At 47.7% G+C, this 18,502-nt stretch overlaps 1 protein-coding gene across 9 annotated transcripts in view; it reads right to left on the reverse strand.

The window, feature by feature from the left end:
* The window catches only part of nav2a (neuron navigator 2a), a 1,053,608-nt gene that overhangs the window by 533,031 nt on the left and 502,075 nt on the right, over positions 1 to 18,502 (reverse strand). For 4 of the 9 annotated variants that reach the window (XM_038808371.1, XM_038808364.1, XM_038808365.1 and 1 more), the window contains exon 1: positions 8,553 to 9,639. The exons of 1 other annotated variant lie outside the window; for it this stretch is intronic. In XM_038808371.1, the coding sequence (XP_038664299.1) occupies positions 8,553 to 8,807 (255 nt within the window). In that variant the 5' untranslated portion in view covers positions 8,808 to 9,639. Of the gene's footprint in view, positions 1 to 8,552; positions 9,640 to 18,502 lie in introns of those variants that run through there. 4 more of the 9 variants (XM_038808367.1, XM_038808366.1, XM_038808363.1 and 1 more) reach the window with 1 other exon arrangement.

Consider the following 18,502-nt stretch of genomic DNA (forward strand, 5'->3'; position numbering starts at 1 on the left):
ACCCAAACCCCCTGCCTGCCTTCCCTTCTGTACCAGCACCTTTCTCACTCTGGCCACCTTCCCTCCCCATATGAACGAGGTAATCCTTCCCTCAATCTCCCTGAAAAAAGTCTTTGGGAGGAAAATCGGTAGGCATTGAAAAATAAACAGAAATCGCGGCAAGACATTCATTTTAACCGCCTGTACCCGATCCGCCAGTGACAGAGGGAGACCATCCCACCTTGCCAGATCGGCTTTCACTCTCCCCACCAAACTAGTGATGTTGTACCTGCAAAGCCCCCCCCACTCCCGGGCAACCTACACCCCCAGTTACCTAAAGTGAGTCCCTGTCCTACGGAATGGCAGCCCCCCCACCCCTGCCCCCACCCCCGGCCGAGACACCACAAAAGACTCACTCTTGCCCAGGTTCAACTTGTACCCCGAGAAAGACCCAAATACCTGCAGCAACTCCAATATTCCTCCTATCGACGCACTCGGTTCCGACACATACAGCAGCAAGTCATCGGCATAGAAGGACACCCTACGCTCTATCTCCCCCCCACCCCCCGCACTATTCCTTTCCATGCTCCCAAACTTCTTAATGTGATGGCCAACGGCTCAATCGCAAGTGCAAACAGCAGGGGGGACACAGGACATCCATGCCTCGTCCCACGGTGGAGAGAAAAGTATCTTGAGCTGATATTGTTTGTGCGGACACTCGCCTTCAGCTCCTTATATAATAGCTTTACCCAGTTTACAAATCTTGGTCCAATCCCAAACTGCTCCAGAACTGTCATCAAGTACCCCCATTCTACCCGGTCAAACACCTTCTCGGCGTCCAATGCCACACACCTCTGTTTCCTTCCCTTCCGCCGGTGCCATAACGACGTTCAAAACCCTCCTAATGCTCGAAAACAGCTGCCTCCCTTTCACGAACCCCGTCTGATCCTCATCTACCACCTTCGGGAGGCACACCTCCAGCCTACCCGCCAGTACCTTCGCCAATACTTTTGAGTCCACATTCAGAAGTGATATGGGCCTATATGACCCACACTCCGTCGGATCCTTATCATTTTTTAGCAACAGTGAAATCGATGCCTGCCCCAAGGTTTGTGGCAACACCCCCTTCCCCTATCACTTCTTCAAACATCCTCACCATCAGGGGTGCCAACTTATCCTTGAATTTTTTTATAATATTCCACCGGAAACCCATCCGGCCCAGCCACCTTCCCCGACTGCATCCTCCCAATCACATCCTTTATCTCCTGCTTCACTATCGCTCCTTCTAATGTAGCCCTGTCCCCCTCCCATAACCTTGGGTACTCCAACCCATCTAGAAATTTCTGCATATCACGGTCTCCCCCGAGTGGCTCTGACCTGTACAACCTCTCGGAAAACTCCTCTTTCCCAGCATCGCTGGGTCCCCATCTTCTGCATAACTCCTATCTGCCTCCAACATCCCATCTATTAGCCGCTGCCGCTCCAACCTCTCCTCTCTGTCCGCCCTGGCCTTAAACAAAATTACCTCACCCCTCACCACCGCCATTAGAGCCTCCCAGACAACTGCCTTCGACACCTCACCCGTACAATTGAAACCTACATATTCCTTAATTACCTTTTCAATTTTCTCACAGAGCACTTGGTTCCCCAAAAGCCCCACATCCAGTTTCCACCCCGGTCTCTGCGCTACCCCCTTCTCCAGCACCATATCCACCTAATGTGGAGCATGATCTGACACAGCAATTGCCGAGTATTCCAACCCCTTGATCCCAGCCAGCAAAGCCTTTCCCACCACAAAAAAGTCGATCCGTGAGTACACCTTATGGACTGCTGAGAAAAACTAGTACTCCCGGTCCCTTGGGTGCAGGAAACCCCAAGGGTCCACCCCTCCCATTTCCATCATTAGCCCAGCCAGCGCCTTCGCCCCCCCCTCCCCCCCCCCCCCCCCCCGATGGGACCAGCGAGCGCAGCCGTGATCTGTCCAACCTTGGCTCCTGCACCAAGTTCCAGTCCCCCCCCCCCAACTATCAGCTCATGTGTCCAAGTCGGGGCTGGCCCCAAACACCTTCTTTGCGAATCCCACATCGTCCCAATTGGGACCGTGTACATTTAACAGTGCCATTAATCTCCCCTCCTGTGCCCCTGTCAAATTATCACATATCTACCCCCCCTGATCTGCCACTACCTTCTCCAACTGGAAGCGTACTCTTTTGCTGACCAACACCGCTACCCTTCGAGCCCTTCCATCAAATCCAGAGTGAAATACCTGACTAACCCAGCCCTTTTTAAGTCTCACCTGGTCCTTCACCCTCAAGTGAGTCTCCTGCAGCATTGCTACATCGGCTTTCAAACTTTTAAGATGAGTAAGCACCCTTGACCTTTTGACCGGACCTCCTAGCCCTCTCACGTTTCACGTGTCTATCCTTACTGGGGGTATTTCACCCCCCCCCCCCCACCTTCCTTATCCACCATCATCATACCACTGGGCCATGCCCCATAAGCCTGACCCGGCCCTGTCCATTGTTAACATCGAATCCCTTCCCCCCTCCCAAGAACCCCCCCTACATTTCCCCCTGAAACAACATCTCCCAGCATCCATCCCTTCCCCCACTCTCGCTCGCCTCGTAGGCCCATTGAAGCCTGCTATCCAGGCTCCACCGCCCACAGCCCTCCTCTCACCTCACCTCATAGAACAGAGAACATAGACCATTACAGCGCAGTACAGGCCCTTCGGCCCTCGATGTTGCGCCGACCTGTGAAACCCCTCTAAAGTCCCTCTACCTTATTGTCCATATGCCTATCCAATGACCATTTGAATGTGTTTAGTGTTGGCGAGTCCACTACTGTTGCAGCCAGGGCATTCCACGCCCTTACTACTCTCTGAGTACCTCTGACATCTGTCCTATATCTATCTCCCCTCAATTTAAAGCTATGTCCCCTTGTGCTAGACATCACCATCCGAGGAAAAAGGCTCTCACTGTCCACCCGATCTACTCCTCTGATCATCTTGTATGCCTCAATTAAGTCACCTCTTAACCTTCTTCTCTCGAACGAAAACAGCCTCAAGTCCTTCAGCCTTTCCTCATAAGATCTTTCTTCCATACCAGGCAACAACTTTGTAAATCTCCTCTGTACCCTTTCCAATGCTTCCACATCCTTCCTATAATGTGGCGACCAGAACTGCACACTCCAAATGCGGCCGCACCAGAGTTCTGTACAACTGCAACATGACCTCATGGCTCCGAAACTCAATTCCTCTACCAATAAAAGCTAACACACCGTACGCCTTCTTAACAACCCTCTCAACCTGGGTGGCAACTTTCAGGGATCTATGGACATGGACACTGAGATCTCTCTGCTCGTCCACACTACCAAGAATCTTACCATTAGCCCAGTACTCTGTCTTCCTGTTATTCCTTCCAAAATGAATCACCTCACACTTTGCTGCATTAAACTCCATTTGCCACCTGTCAGCCCAGCTCTGCAGCTTATCTATGTCCCTCTGTAACTTGTAACATCCTTCTGCACGGTCCACAACTCCACCGACTTTAATATCATCTGCAAATGTACTCACCCATCCTTCTACGCCCTCCTCCCGGTCATTTATAAAAATGACAAACAGCAGCGGCTCCAAAACAGATCCTTGTGGTACACCACTAGTAACTGGACACCAGTCAGAACATTTCCCATCAACCACCACCCTTTGATTCTATCAGCTAGCCAATTTCTGATCCAAACTGCTAAATCACCCTGAATCCCATGCCTCTGTATTTTCTGCAATAGCCTACCATGGGGAACCTTATCAAATGCTTTACTGAAATCCATATACACCACATCAACTGCTTTACCCTCATCCACCTGTTTGGTCACCTTCTCGAAGAACTCAATGAGGTTTGTGAGGCACGACCTACCCTTCACAAAACCATGTTGACTATCTCTAATCAAATTATTCCTTTCCAGATGATTATACATCCCGTCTCTTATAAACCTTTCCAAGACTTTTCCCACAACAGAAGTAAGGAAATAGCTGACTTTAGTTATCTAGCGTGGGTGGCTCCCCCTGCCAAGATATATCATCCCCTTCCACCCAGTCCCAGAGAAAGAAAAACCATAAAAAACCAAAACCAACAATCCAACCCATACAATTCACTAACATAACATTTAACCGTCACAACACAGAATGCCAATCAACCCACCATTAACTTGAACTCTGTTGCAAGCAAAGAGAAGTAAATTACAATACACATCAGTAAAAAGAAAGTTGTAGCATTTATACATTTTCCAGCTGCTCAAACACAGTCCACAGCCTCTCTTCCAGTTCCGCTCCGCAAGTCTGTCCCAAGCCTTCTGCCCTCACGAACGCCTCAGCCGCCTCCGCTGTCTCAAAATAAAAGTCTTTGGCGTTATACATTACCCTCAACTTCGCCGGGTATACCATACCAAGTCGCACCCCCTTCTTGTACAGTGCCGCCTTCACCCGCCCAAACGCCGCTCGTCTTTTTGCCAACTCCACTGTCAAGTCCTGGTAGATCCGAACCGCAGTACCATCCCACTGCACCTTGCGCTTCTGCTTCGCCCAGCTTAATACCTTCTCCTTCATGCAGAACTTATGGAAGCAGATAATTACTGCTCTTGGCAGCTCGTTCACTTTGGGCTTCAGCCTTAATGACCAATGAGCTCAGTCTAGTTCGTACCGGGAGCGGTTCTCACCCTCCCCATCAGCTCCGCCAACTTGTAAGCGAAGTATTGTGTTGGCCCTGGGCCCTCTGTCCCTTCGGGCAAGCCCACAATTCTCAAATTGTGCCGCCTTGAGCGGTTCTCCAAGTCTTCGAGCTTTGCTCGGAGTCCTCTGTTGACCTCCACCACCCTCCGCAGCTCGTCCTCCATCGAGGTGACCTGGTCGCTGTGTCATGACACGGCCTCCTCCACTTCCTTCATCTTCTCGCCCTGCTCTCTCGTCTCGGCCGATGCTTTTGCCACCGCCACCCTCAACGGGATGATTGCCTCCTCCACCAATGACTTCAATGCGACCACCATCTCCTTCCTCAAGGCCTCCATGTACCTCACGAACTGCTTTTCCAGCTCCACCGCCATCACCTCGGTCATCTTCTCTACTGTAAGTAGTGCGGCCCCACCATGCGGTTCGGCATCCGCCAACCTGTCAGCACTTTTGCTCGTCCTCTCATTCAGGAAGGGCTGCACCAATGGCCCAATCCTTTCAACTAGAGGGGCTATGTATCTCTGAAATGTTCCTTTTTGTTTTGCCTCTGAGGAAGCCTCTCTGTTGCAATGCCCACGGCGTCTGCTACCTGTTTCTGCAGCTGCCACCTCTTCTATTAGGGCTGCTGAGTCTCTGGAGCCAGGCCAGGAGCATGGGGATCCCGTCCTCAATTAGCAAGTTCAGGGATGACCAATCTGGAAGCCGCTTCTGAAAATGTGGTCCCGCTGGACTTGTTCCTGGCAAGTGTGGGTCTGACATCAGGGTCCCATTTTGTCCTGAAATCGGGGCCCCAAAGCCCATGGGAAAATCTAGAGAGAAGCTTTTTCTGTCCCGCAGAAGAATAGAGTTGCTGAAGTTCAAACAGGCAACCCACACACTGTGAGAAACTATAACCATACACATTTCATAAACTGGCCACATACACAGGATGGCAACTTGCCTAAACCACCTTGTAGCTAGTGCAGTGGTGGTTTGCATAGCCAAACTGTACCGTGGGAAGCAGATTTCTATCAAACAGAGGACATGGTTATTACAGCTAGATATCTGTGACAGAACAACAGGATTTCATAGACACTATAACAGTGAAGTGGGCCATTCATCCCCACCAGTCGCAATTGGTGTTTACCCTCACCTATTCCCGCTCTGTATCATTATTTCTTTATTCCCCCTTGCTTCAACTACGTACTCAGTATGCTCATGATTATTGACATGGTCCCTATTTCTATTGCTAAATCTGGCAGTGCATTCAGCCAACCTCACAATCCCCTGTGATATGACCACAATTTTTCACAACATACATTTATGATCTGGAAGAAGTAACTGCAGGCACTAATGCTAAGTTTGCAGGTGATTGAAAGATCTGTCGGGGCCAGGTAGTATTGAGGAAGCAGGATTGCTGCAGAATGACTTGGATAGGCTAGAAGAGTGGGCAAAGAAGTGGCAGTGGAATGCAATGTAGGAAAGTGCACTTTGGAAGGAGGAATGGAAGCATAGACTATTTTCTAAATGGGGAAATGCTTAGGAAATCAGAAGCACAAAGGACTTGGGAGTCCTTGTTTACGATTCACTTAAGGTTAACGTGCAGGTTCAGTCGGCAGATAAGAAGGCAAATGCAATGTTAGCATTCATGTTGCGAGGGCTAGAATACAAGACCAGGGATGTATTTCTGAGGTTATATAAAGCTCTGGTCAGACCCCATTTGGAGTATTGTGAGCAGTTTTGGGCCCGGTATCTAAGGAAGGATGTGCTGCCTTGGAAAGGGTCCAGAGGAGGGTCACAAGAATGATCCCTGGAATGAAGCGTTTGTAGTGTGAGGAACGGTTGAGGACTCTGGGTCTGTACTCGTTGGAGTTTAGAAGGATGAGGGGGGATCTTATTGAAACTTACAGGATATTGCCTGGCCTGGATAGAGTGGACATAGAGAGGATGTTTCCACTTGTAGGAAAAACTAGAACCAGAGGGCACAATCTCAGACTAAAGGGACAATCCTTTAAAACAGAGATGAGGAGGAATTTCTTCAGCCAGAGGGTGGTGATTCTGTGGAACACTTTGTTGCAGAAGGCTGTGGAGGCCAAATCACTGAGTGTCTTTAAGGCAGAGATCAATAGGTTCTTGATTAATAAGGGGATTAGGGGTTATGGGGAGAAGGCAGGAGAATGGGGATGAGAAAATATCAGTCATGATTGAATGGCAGAGCAGACTCGATGGGCCGAGTGGTCTAATTCTGCTCCTATGTCTTATGGTCTTATAACGTTCCTGCTGTTCGCTCTCTTAAATCTCTTACAAGTAATATCATTTCTATATTGCCTTTTCTTCAACCCTTCAGCTACTTACACCATTGAAACATAATTAATTTCTCTATAAACATGCCCATCCCTATAGAATTTTGAATGCCTTTATCTTATGGTTCTTTATCAAATCTCCTTTGTCCGAATGAGAAAAGCTTCAGATTTTCACATCTTGCCTCATATTTTCTCTTTCCTCACATATAAACCCATTCGGCTTCACATGGCTTCATTCATTTGAGGTTTTGTATGACGTTATATTTAATAAATCGACAAATCCGACCATGCTGACCTAACTGAAAGCCATCCCAATTCAGGAATATGACAATGTCACGTTTCATTTTCTCAGTTAGGATCTCTCAGCTGCAATGAACACCATGAGCCATTTTTCTTCCAGGTTCCTCTCCAGCCTTGAACTTGCGTTGCTCAGCCACAATTTGATCTCCCCCATTGGCCAATTTGCCAAGGCTTTGATGCTGCTTTGTTCAAATACATGTGCCCCTCGGATACAATTCCAAGTTACAATTCAGAACATCTGAAGAAAATCATTCCTACTGCCATGGATGATGATCATTCAGGAATTCACAGTCACCCGTCACTGGAATATACACAAAAATGTAAAAAAAAAACACTCAGCCTCTTTACATCTTGTAGTGCAGCATTGATGGGTCAGAAGACATAAAAGCTTGATTTTCTTTTCCATGTCCTCCGACATCCTCACAATTTTACTTGCCCAAAATAGGCAATGCTGCATTGCAACAAATGGAAGCTCACACAAAATCTCCACCGTTAGCTGGTTACTATTCCGAGTACCAAATGAAACATTACCTAATTTAGCTTTCTCTGAAAGGCTGCAGAAGGTTACTGCATCTGTAGAACAAACCTGACAAAACCTTCATTTTAGTTTATACAATTTCGGGAGATATATTGTGCACCAAGTCAGGCAAAATCAGGTTATTTAACCCTTACCATTAAATAATAATGTTTACTGGATGCAATGTGGTCCCATTTAATTTCATTAATCTGTCTATATATATATTTATATATTATATATATATACATCTGTATATAATATATATACATGCACTTATATATTTTTTAAAATAATTTGATGAAAATTATATTTTCTGAGATGACAGGGTTAAAACGAAAGGATTTCTCAACAGTCAGCTTGTGTGTGTTAGCTGGAGCAGCAATCATGCATTGGTAACAAGCAATTAAGTTCAGCTAGGCTGCGAAAAAGATTCCAGCACTATCTTCACACTAATAATAATACCAATATTAGCCGCAGGCACAAATCCGCTTCAGATTCTGGCATGGGTTACCCTACATACTGTAGCTTGATATGTCACACTGACCAGCAGTCACAGTGGAAGCTGCATTGATAATAAAGTGCAGGGCGCCTGGCCAAATCCAACTGGCACATCACATCCATACCACTTTATTTTTTTGTCAAATCAGGAATGGCAACAGAAAGATCATGCTGATTTACTATCCTATATCCTGATATTTTTTTTAAGCTGATGAGCTAAATGGGGGATGGAACTGAAATTGATCATTTTTCTGACCTGAGTATCAAAGCCATTTTCTGCGCTGGTGGTCTTGCCTTGCAGAACCCTCTCCCCTGCGCTGTCAGGAACATGTGCAGATTTGAAGGGTATCTGGCTCGAATATGTTGCTTTAGTCACTTCCACCTTGTTCCCAAGCTTCAGGTAACAAGGCTGCTGTAAAGCCCTTGCGGTGACATTCGGGATAGGAGTGGCACTGTGAACGGGCTTCGGCAGTCCCGACTTCATTTTCGAGGCCACTAGAATTGCTGGCATTTTCTGTTCCCCTGCTCAACACGTCTTCTTCCAACTCAGTCAGGAACAGCAGCAGCAATAACGGCAGCAGCAGCAGCAAGCAGACGAAAAGCTACGTGCTGTGAAATCCGTTGGTCTATAGCAGTCTGCCCAGGCCAGAGGGGCTCACACACAGTTTAAGTGATGAACGATCAAAGCTGAAAGGTTTTCCCACTGTTCCGTCAATCAGGAATACTTTATTTTGTTTTATTTTTTATCCCTATTAGCCAGTCAGCTTCATTCCTCCCTCCTGCAGCACGTGTCTGTGTTTCAGCAGCAGAATGACAGAACGTAGCAATTTTCCACAAGCAATCCCACTGCAGAAAAGCACCGCTCCAGATCTTCACTGTCCCGTCATTCCACCTTCAAAATCACGACAGTCCAATGGAAAAATAACACCCTGATTTCTGTGATCCTTCATCGCATCTGTGTATAAAGTAGTGTGTGTGTGTGCAGCTCAAAACGTCTAGCCTCTTCAGCGCCTTAGTCCAGATGCAGATGCACAGCTTAATATGTTAATAACCAATGCCCTTGCAACAGAGCCTTGGGGAAAGAGAACCTCCTCAGCCTGACCAGCACGAGCCTTAGTCACAACGCAGAAGAGGAAACTGTCCATTCAGTCTGTCCAATCGTGTGATGCTGCAGTTTCCTGGCCATAGGTATTATTTCCTGAATAACTTCATGAATGCAGTTCACCTGGAAGGCAGCGCTGAAACCGGTACACTACTGCACATAGATTTGAAATAATCACAAAATAATACCAGCCGGGATGGCTCATCGATTTATATGATCACATTCTGGTGATCATGCTGAAGAGAAAACTGTTGGAGACCAGAGGAAGGGAAAGGGTCTGACAGTGCAAGCGCCTGATTGGCCCAGTTCTCTCAAATCAGAAGTACAAAATTTCACTGCAAAAAGGGAGTGGCCTAATATACTGAGAGCTGGCTAAATGTGTCACTATTTACTGTAGCACAAAGACCATTTGTAGCTTCACCGGGCTGCAAGAAAAAGAATAACGAATAGCCACTAGTTCTAAACTATGCCTGAGTCAGTAAGTCTATAAAGGGAGGATTAAAGAGATCGGCAACACCCACATTAAAACTGGGACAGAAAAAAATGCCCACAGATTCAAGCCACACCATCCTGTAAATCCTGTTCCAGATTACTGCAGTGCAGTGTCATATTTCGAAATAGTTGATGAGCCGTTTTGTAACACCGTGCAATGTCAATCAGAGATTAGTTGAAAATGGGTTCAGGTTATGTGACTAAATGACACATGTGTCACACAAGCTGTAATCCTTTTGTAAATTGAATGAATGAATGCAAAATGAATACAAAATTAGATCCAGCTTTCAATGCCCTTAAACAAAATATGCATTTGGAACTCGAAACCCAAGTTATTTTTAAGCCGGGGAGAGTAATCATCGGCAAATATAGCTCTGCACTTGTTTTAAACCATGGTATTTGGCATTTCAACCTTCTTTATATAAATAAACTTGAACTAGTAAACTATGTTAATAGTTTATTCCAGTAATATCTCTGTAAAACCAATTCTAAAATTCTATCTTTTTTCTGCTCACAATGTTCATGCTTTACACCACAAATTATAAAATGCATTGGATTGATCCACTTGGTTACCAATGATAGGTGTGTCCAGAACCAGGGGTCACAGCCTGAGGATTCAGGGCAAACCATTTCGGACAGAGATAAGGAGACACTTCTTCACACAAAGAGTGGTGAGCCTGTGGAATTCATTACCATAGGAAATAGTTCATGCTAAAACTTTGAATATATTCAAGAGGCGGCTAGATATACCACTTGGGGAGAATGGGATCAAAGGTTATGGGGAGAAAGCAGGATTAGGCTATTGAGTTGGATGATCAGCCATGATCGTGATGAATGGCGGAGCAGGCTCGAAGGGCCAAAAGGCCTCCTCCTGCTCCTATCTTCTATGCATCTATATGTATCTATGATCTTTTTACAATAGTTGAATCCTATCAACTATTTGGAACTGTTCTCATTAAATTTTCAGATATATGTGCTTCTGCATGTTTTTCTAAGCTGTTTTTTGATTTTTTTTTGATATATGAAACATTGGTACATATTTGTTTCTCAAAAACATTTTCTTATCATCTTTGTACTTGGGGTACAGTTTATACAGCATTCCTTGTTAAAGGACCTGCTCAAGCACTGATTGATTTCTGACATATTTTAATTAGTGCAAATAGGTTTTGCTCACTGGGAACCACATGGCAAAGAGGAACAAAGTCATTAAGAATCTCAATTTGGATGGCATTTATAACGTTTTACTATAAACCTCACAACTCCAGGATTTGGTTCCATTAATTCAGGTTGGCAGCTATTTATAATGTTCTGGCTCCTTCAATAAAACCCGTGTGATTCCTGATTTCTATTCACCATCCATCCTCAACACTTGTCCCTGTCTGTCTGCCCCACTGAATGATCATAACCCCTGACTGCGGAGGATTCTGGCCGTGCAGCTGAAGGCATTGCTGGATTGGCAATCGTGGTGAGCACTTCACACATCCCAAGTTGATTCCCATGGGTGGGTGGAACATGTAACTTGTGGGAGTTATTGACAAGCATCCCAATCAGACCATGATGCCTGGATACTGTGCCTGAACACTGCAACAGGCAACACTACACACACAGCAGCCGCGATTCGAATACCCAGAGACATGTCCACGGCTGGAGGCAGGTGGGTGAGTGCAATGGGGAGGAGACCAGCTCTTGGTCCAGGTAACATTATGTGCGGGTGTCAGGGGTACGGGATTTGGAGTTGAGTGAGGGGAGGGGTGGCTGTGGCCGGGTGTGCAGGGGCAGGGCATTCTGGATGTCGGGGAAGGGGAGATCAATGTGGGAATGGGGGGTTCCGGTATGGGAGCCACCACTGATTGTCAATCTGACACCCTCTCCCAATTCCTTACAGATTTTGAACTGTATTGACGGTATTTTGGATCCTGCAGAACTATCCTTCGTGATGCTGCTAGTTGACCAGGCGCCGGAGACATAAGAACATAAGAACTAGGAACAGGAGTAGGCCATCTGGCCCCTCGAGCCTGCTCCGCCATTCAATTAGATCATGGCTGATCTTTTGTGGACTCAGCTCCACTTTCCGGCCCGAACACCATAACCCTTAATCCCTTTATTCTTCAAAAAACTATCTATCTTTACCTTAAAAACATGTAATGAAGGAGCCTCAACTGCTTCACTGGGCAAGGAATTCCATAGATTCTCAACCCTTTGGGTGAAGAAGTTCCTCCTAAACTCAGTCCTAAATCTACTTCCCCTTATTTTGAGGCTATGTCCCCTAGTTCTGCTGTCACCCGCCAGTGGAAACAACCTGCCCGCATCTATCCTATCTATTCCCTTCATAATTTTAAATGTTTCTATAATATCCCCCCTCATCCTTCTAAATTCCAACGAGTACAGTCCCAGTCTACTCAACCTCTCCTCATAATCCAATCCCTTCAGCTCTGGGATTAACCTAGTGAATCTCCTCTGCACACCCTCCAGCGCCAGTACGTCCTTTCTCAAGTAAGGAGACCAAAACTGAACACAATACTCCAGGTGTGGCCGCACTAACACCTTATACAATTGCAACATAACCTCCCTAGTCTTAAACTCCATCCCTCTAGCAATGAAGGACAAAATTCCATTTGCCTTCTTAATCACCTGTTGCACTTGTAAACCAACCTTCTGTGACTCATGCACTAGCACACCCAAGTCTCTCTGAACAGCGGCATGCTTTAATATTTTATTGTTTAAATAATAATCCCGTTTGCTGTTATTCCTACCAAAATGGATAACCTCACATTTGTCAACATTGTATTCCATCTGCCAGACCCGAGCCCATTCACTTAATCTATCCAAATCCCTCTGCAGACTTCCAGTGTCCTCTGCACTTTTCGCTTTACCACTCATCTTAGTGTCATCTGCAAACTTGGACACATTGCCCTTGGTCCCCAACTCCAAATCATCTATGTAAATTGTGAACAATTGTGGGCCCAACACGGATCCCTGAGGGACGGGGGCAGCGTCAAAGAGACTCAAGGTGGCAGCCTATGTGCCAGACCCTCCCCCACGCATACACACCCTGAGGACTCGGCCACCCATCGGGCCAGGGAGCGACCCAGAAGGGGAGGCCCGCGTCGGCCCCGGGTGTACAAGCGTCGCTGGTCATTTCAGCAGATGACGGACAGCACGTGACACAGGAGGCTCCACCTCAACAAGGAGATGTTGCGGCACTTGTGTCATGTCCTTGCAGACTTGGCACCACGTGGAGAAGGAAGACACCCGCTCTCCGCTGAACCTTTACGCCTCGGGATCCTTCCAGGGCTCAAGGGGAACCCGTGTGGCATCTCTCAGGCTACGCCCACAGGTGCATTTGGCAGGTTATAGATGCCCTGCTTGTCCGGGTGGAGAATTTAAAAAACTTTGACATGGAACAGGCCCAAAAAGATGCCCGGGCAGCAGGATTCTCTCCCATCACCGGGATACTCCAAGTCCAGGGACTGCAAGCATGCCACCATGTGCACACCAGGCCATCTGGAAGTGTCCTACATTAACAGGAAGTGGTTCCACTCACTGAATATCCAGCTTGTGTGTGACCACAACGTGCAGATCATGCATGACAGCTACATCTTGTGGCAGTCAGACAGGCTATGGGTCCTGATAATATTCCGGCAATAGTACTGAAGACTTGTCCTCCAGAATTTACCGCACCCCTAGCCAAGCTGTTCCAGTACAGCTATAACACTGGCATCTACCTGGCAATGTGGAAAATTGCCCAGGTAGGTCCTGTACACAAGGAACAGAACAAATCGAATTCAACCAATTACCGTCCTATCAGTCTAGTCTCCATCATCATCAAATTGATGGAAGGACTCATTAACAGTGCTATCAAACGGCACTTACTCGGCAATGGGCCGGTGCTGTCGGCTGGAGGACCTGTGGAAGAATGGACCTGTGGCCAGTGGGAGGGATGGGTCATGCAGTATGGCAATAACAGTGTGACAATCCATCTGGATGAGGCCCGGTGGATCCTCACTTCTGTGGCATGCGCCAATCTCCTCGTTCGTGACCGGTCGGTTCTCGACCACCCCCGGAACCTCCAGGGCCCGTTCTTCGAAGGTGGTGAAGATTCTGATGTCTGGCACCCCGCCACCAGCCTGGGCCCTCTCCGGATGATTGTGAGACAACTCTTCCTGCGAGGACACAGAGAGAGCATCATTAGCCACATGCGTGGTTCAGCGTGGTGGTGGGGGGGGGGGGGGGGGGGGGGGGTTCCTGAGGGGTGGCGTGGTTGGGGAGGGTTTGGGGGGAAATCTGATTTGGGAAGGGGTTGGGGAGGGGGCAGCATGGGTGGGCCAGGACCCAGCGCAGTGCTGTGCGGAGCGGTGCCAGGTACAGGCTCATGGGAAGGTTGGGGGGGGAGTGGAATGCCAGCTCACCTGTGCGGGCCGGTGTAAGTCACTGACCTTGTTACAGCACTGGGCACCGGTCCTCCTGGTCACGCGGCTGCCACTTCATCCAGACGGCACTGTCTGCCCTGTGGCTCACCTACCTGACCCTCGGGGGAACAGGACAACCTTCCTGGCCTCGACCACCTCCCGGATTCTCCCCAGGTCTGCATCCCTGAAACGTGTGGCCGGTTGTCTCGGTGCCATGGCTGCGAGCTGAGTGAGGTTGGTTGTACAAGTGCTGTTTAAGTGCTGCTCGACCTTGTTAGCGAGGGCCTGGAGTGCGGTCCCGGTGAATCAGTTGGTGAGCCTTCATTTGAGGTGTGAGGCCCATGGGGCTCCTTAAGTGGACCAATTAACTTTGTATAGCGGTGATGGTCTCACCAGGCCAAGCAGCAGGAACCTCGCGGCAATTCCCGCTCGCAGCCACACTTAGAAACGTTTTGCAAGAATCGCTCCCATCAAATTTAATTCCTGCCTTTGGATCCTCTGCTCCCTGCACTTCAGCAAGTGCTCTGGTCCTATTACTGTTCCTTCCATCGCCCACACAATGTGTAGGTCTGGCATCTCTTCAAACTCTTTCACCCACTCCACCCTTCTGTTTTGCCTATCTTCCCCATGAGCGTGATTTAATGAGCCTGTTAGCTGTGGGCGCAAATCCCATAACGGTTGCTAAATATCACGAGAGGGCTTTGTGCCGGCGCAATTTCAGAACATTATCTTCCTGGACGCTCCCCAATCATGCGATCAGGTTCATGCCCAGAAAAGGCACGAAAAGCACAAACCTGATTAATATTGATATGAATTTGAATCCGTCTGTGTTGTGTGTATGCAGTCGGTGTGTGTGTGTATGCAGTCTGTGTGCGTGTGTATCAGCCTATGTGTGTGCGTATGCAGTTGTGTGTGTATGCAGTCAGTGTTGTGTGAGTATGCAGTCTGTATGTGTGTATGCAGTGTTTGTGTGCATGCAGTCTGTGTGGTGTGACTAAGCAGTCTGTGATGTGTGTATGCAATCTGTGTGTGTGTGTGTGTGTATGCAGTCTGTGGTGTGTGTGCAGTCTGTGTTGTATGAGTATGCAGTCTGTGGTGTGTGTATGCAGTCTGTGTGTGTATGCAGTCTGTTGTGTGAATATGCAGTCTGTTGTGTGAATATGCAGTCTGTGTTGTATGAGTATGCAGTCTGTGGTGTGTGTCTGCAGTCTGTGTGTGTATGCAGTCTGTTGTGTGAATATGCAGTCTGTGTTGTGTGAGTATGCAGTTTGTGTGATGTGAGTATGCAGTCTGTGTGTGTGTATGCAGTCTGTGTTGTGTGAATATGCAGTCTGTTGTGTGAGTATGCAGTCTGTGATGTGTGTATGCAATCTGTGTGTGTGTATGCAGTCGTGTTACGTGTGTATGCAGACTGTTGTGTGAGTCTGCAGTTTATGGTGTGTGTGTGCAGTCTGTGTTGAGTGTGTATGCAGTCTGTGCTGTGTGAGTATGCAGTCGGTGATGTGTGTGTAGGCAGTCTGTGTTGTGTGCGTATGTAGTCTGTGCGTGTGTATGCAGTCTGTGCTGTGTGAGTATGCGGTCTATGAAAAATGTATACTCGAGTTGTTTTTAGCCAAGGGCAAGAACATACGTACTACGTATTTCATCTTATGTACTTTCCAAGGGCTACTTAATATAAACATGCCTGTTTACTTCAAGCTGTTATTTCAGACTATAAAAAAACGCTGTCTTCAATCGAATCTCAGAGTGCAATGCACTGGCTTTGCAGCCAGAACACTCTCCCTCTGCAAATATATTTGTGTAAATAAATTTCCTTAAATTGAACCTCGAGGAATTTGTCTTTATTATAATTTCCACGACAGGGTGGGACTTGGGCCAAATGGCCTCCTTCTGCACTGTAGGGATTCAATGATTCTTTGTGCAGGAGGGGCCAAGGAAGAGCCTGAGGATGCAGCCAGGTAATAATCAATAATCAGTATTAGTGTCACAAATAGAGTTACATTAATACTGCAATGATGTTACTGTGAAAATCCCCTTGACACCACACTACAGCGCCTATTCGGGCACACTGAGAGAATTCAGAATGTCCAATTCACCTAACGTGGGTGAGGGTGCGCATGGGCAGCAGAGTTAATCTCCTCCCACTTTCTGGATGTTGAGTAGCTCCAACAGTATGAACCCCCGTGCCCCCCTCAGGAGGTTGTGACCCCTCTGCGACCAGGGATGAATGTAACCAACATATCGATTATCAGGGTGCTGGAATTGGGGAGTCCTTGAGTGGCTACGCCCCGATTTCTCAACCCCCGACGTGGCCTTCCCCCCCCCCCCCCTAATCCCACCTGACAAGGGCAGGGCATACCCAGGCCTGATCCCCAGCACAGGCAAGGTGTCAGCTTGGCACCTCAGCACTGCCAGGCTGGCATCCAGGTGGCACGGCTAGGAAACACCAGAAATGCCATGGTGCCACCCTGCCCAGAGGTCAACCACCCAGGGGCCTCCAAAACCCTGCAAGAGCCCTCCAAATGTCCACTCTGTCTGGTCCCCTTTTGCAGGGACCAGTACTGATCGGCGCTCGCCCAAGGGCTCTGAGGCAAAGGGGTTAGATCCCAAAGCATCGTGTAGATCAGGCAAGACTAACTGCTCCCTCTAATATGCAGATTTGCCCAATACTGATCCCATCTACAATGGGCGAGGTCCAGATCGCAACGTCTCGCAAGATCCCATTAGATATCGCGAGGTGTGGAAAGCCGGGTCTTTCCCAGAAAGCCTAGGTTGCACCCTAGTTCAGACGGGACGTGGCTGGCAGACTGCACCCTCTGACTTCAGTTATTTCACAATTGGTGGCTTTTGCTTTTATTGGACTCGGTCCAAAATTCTTGAATTTCATCTCCCCCCCCCATCTCAACCCTCTCCAACGTCCCCCCTCAACCCTCTCCAACATGCCACCACCCTCTACTCCTATTCATGCTCTACTTAAAGTCCAAGTCCTTGATCAAGCCGTTGCTCATCTATCCTAATATCTCCTTAGGTGTGGCTCTCTGTCAACTTGAGCCCTGTTGTCAGGCCCACAGTGCCCAGAATCAGAAAGGGTGTAGCTCCTGAAAGCCATCCCTGTTACATTCTGGTGCGTCGCAATGATTGATTCAGTGCACCAAAGAATGTCTGGTTCGTGACTAGTTAAGATTTATTAAATTACAGTAACGTGGGTAGAAAACAACACTAATGCTACCAACGTACTGTAAACTGTTAACAACTAGAATACGAGAGCTAATACCAAACACAAGAATCAACGATGACTCCTCACTCAGACTCCCCGAGGCAGCAGTGTCATATGGTGTAACTCAACTGCCACCTGCTGGTTGGAGGTCTAACATCTTAACATCCAGAACTGCTTGTTGTGTTCTGTTATTGCTAGTAACATAAGCTGCCACTTGATGTAGGCTCTGCTGAAAGATGCTGCAGACTCAGAGATAGGTTTAATGTATTTATTGAACCATTAACAATGCTCTTAAATGAGTTTGACACTCTACTAATCGGCCTCTAGTAACTCAGTCTACTCTGCTAACTATACAAGCTTGCTCTCGACCACATGCTAGGATGTGATGTTGCTGGTAATTAACCCTGTCCTGCTCTCTTGGTTTCTGCCGGTGGAAGTGGCAGAGCCTATGTGCCTTGTCCTTTTTATATGGGTCGTATAGTGCCCCCTTGTGGTAATGCCACCTCTGGGTGTCCTGATTGCCCATTGGTTGTGTCCTGTTCTAATGACCCATTGGTTGCGTGTCTGCATGTCATGACATCTCTGGTGCTCCCTCTAGTGGTTACTTAGTTGTAGTGTATTTACATTAACCCCTTGTATACAATGATGCATATCACTACATTGCTTATGCACATCATTACAATCTATTGTCATTGACTGTGACCTTCCCTGCTCCCCCTCCTGTGACCACCACATTCCCCAATCCAGCTTCACTGACCTGTGCCCAGGGATCCAACAGCAATGCTCAGACTGGGCCTTGGATCATTATGGGTAGCAGCCACTGCTGTCGTGGTGAAGACAGCCTTTGATTGACTGACATGATGTGGAGATGCCGGCGTTGGACTGGGGTGAGCACAGTAAGAAGTCTTACAACACCAGGTTAAAGTCCAACAGGTTTGTTTCAAGTCACTAGCTTTCGGAGCACTGCTCCTTCCTCAGGTGAATCA

Source organism: Scyliorhinus canicula, chromosome 9 (genome assembly GCF_902713615.1).
Source record: "Scyliorhinus canicula chromosome 9, sScyCan1.1, whole genome shotgun sequence".
Taxonomy (NCBI): Eukaryota; Metazoa; Chordata; class Chondrichthyes; order Carcharhiniformes; family Scyliorhinidae; genus Scyliorhinus; species Scyliorhinus canicula.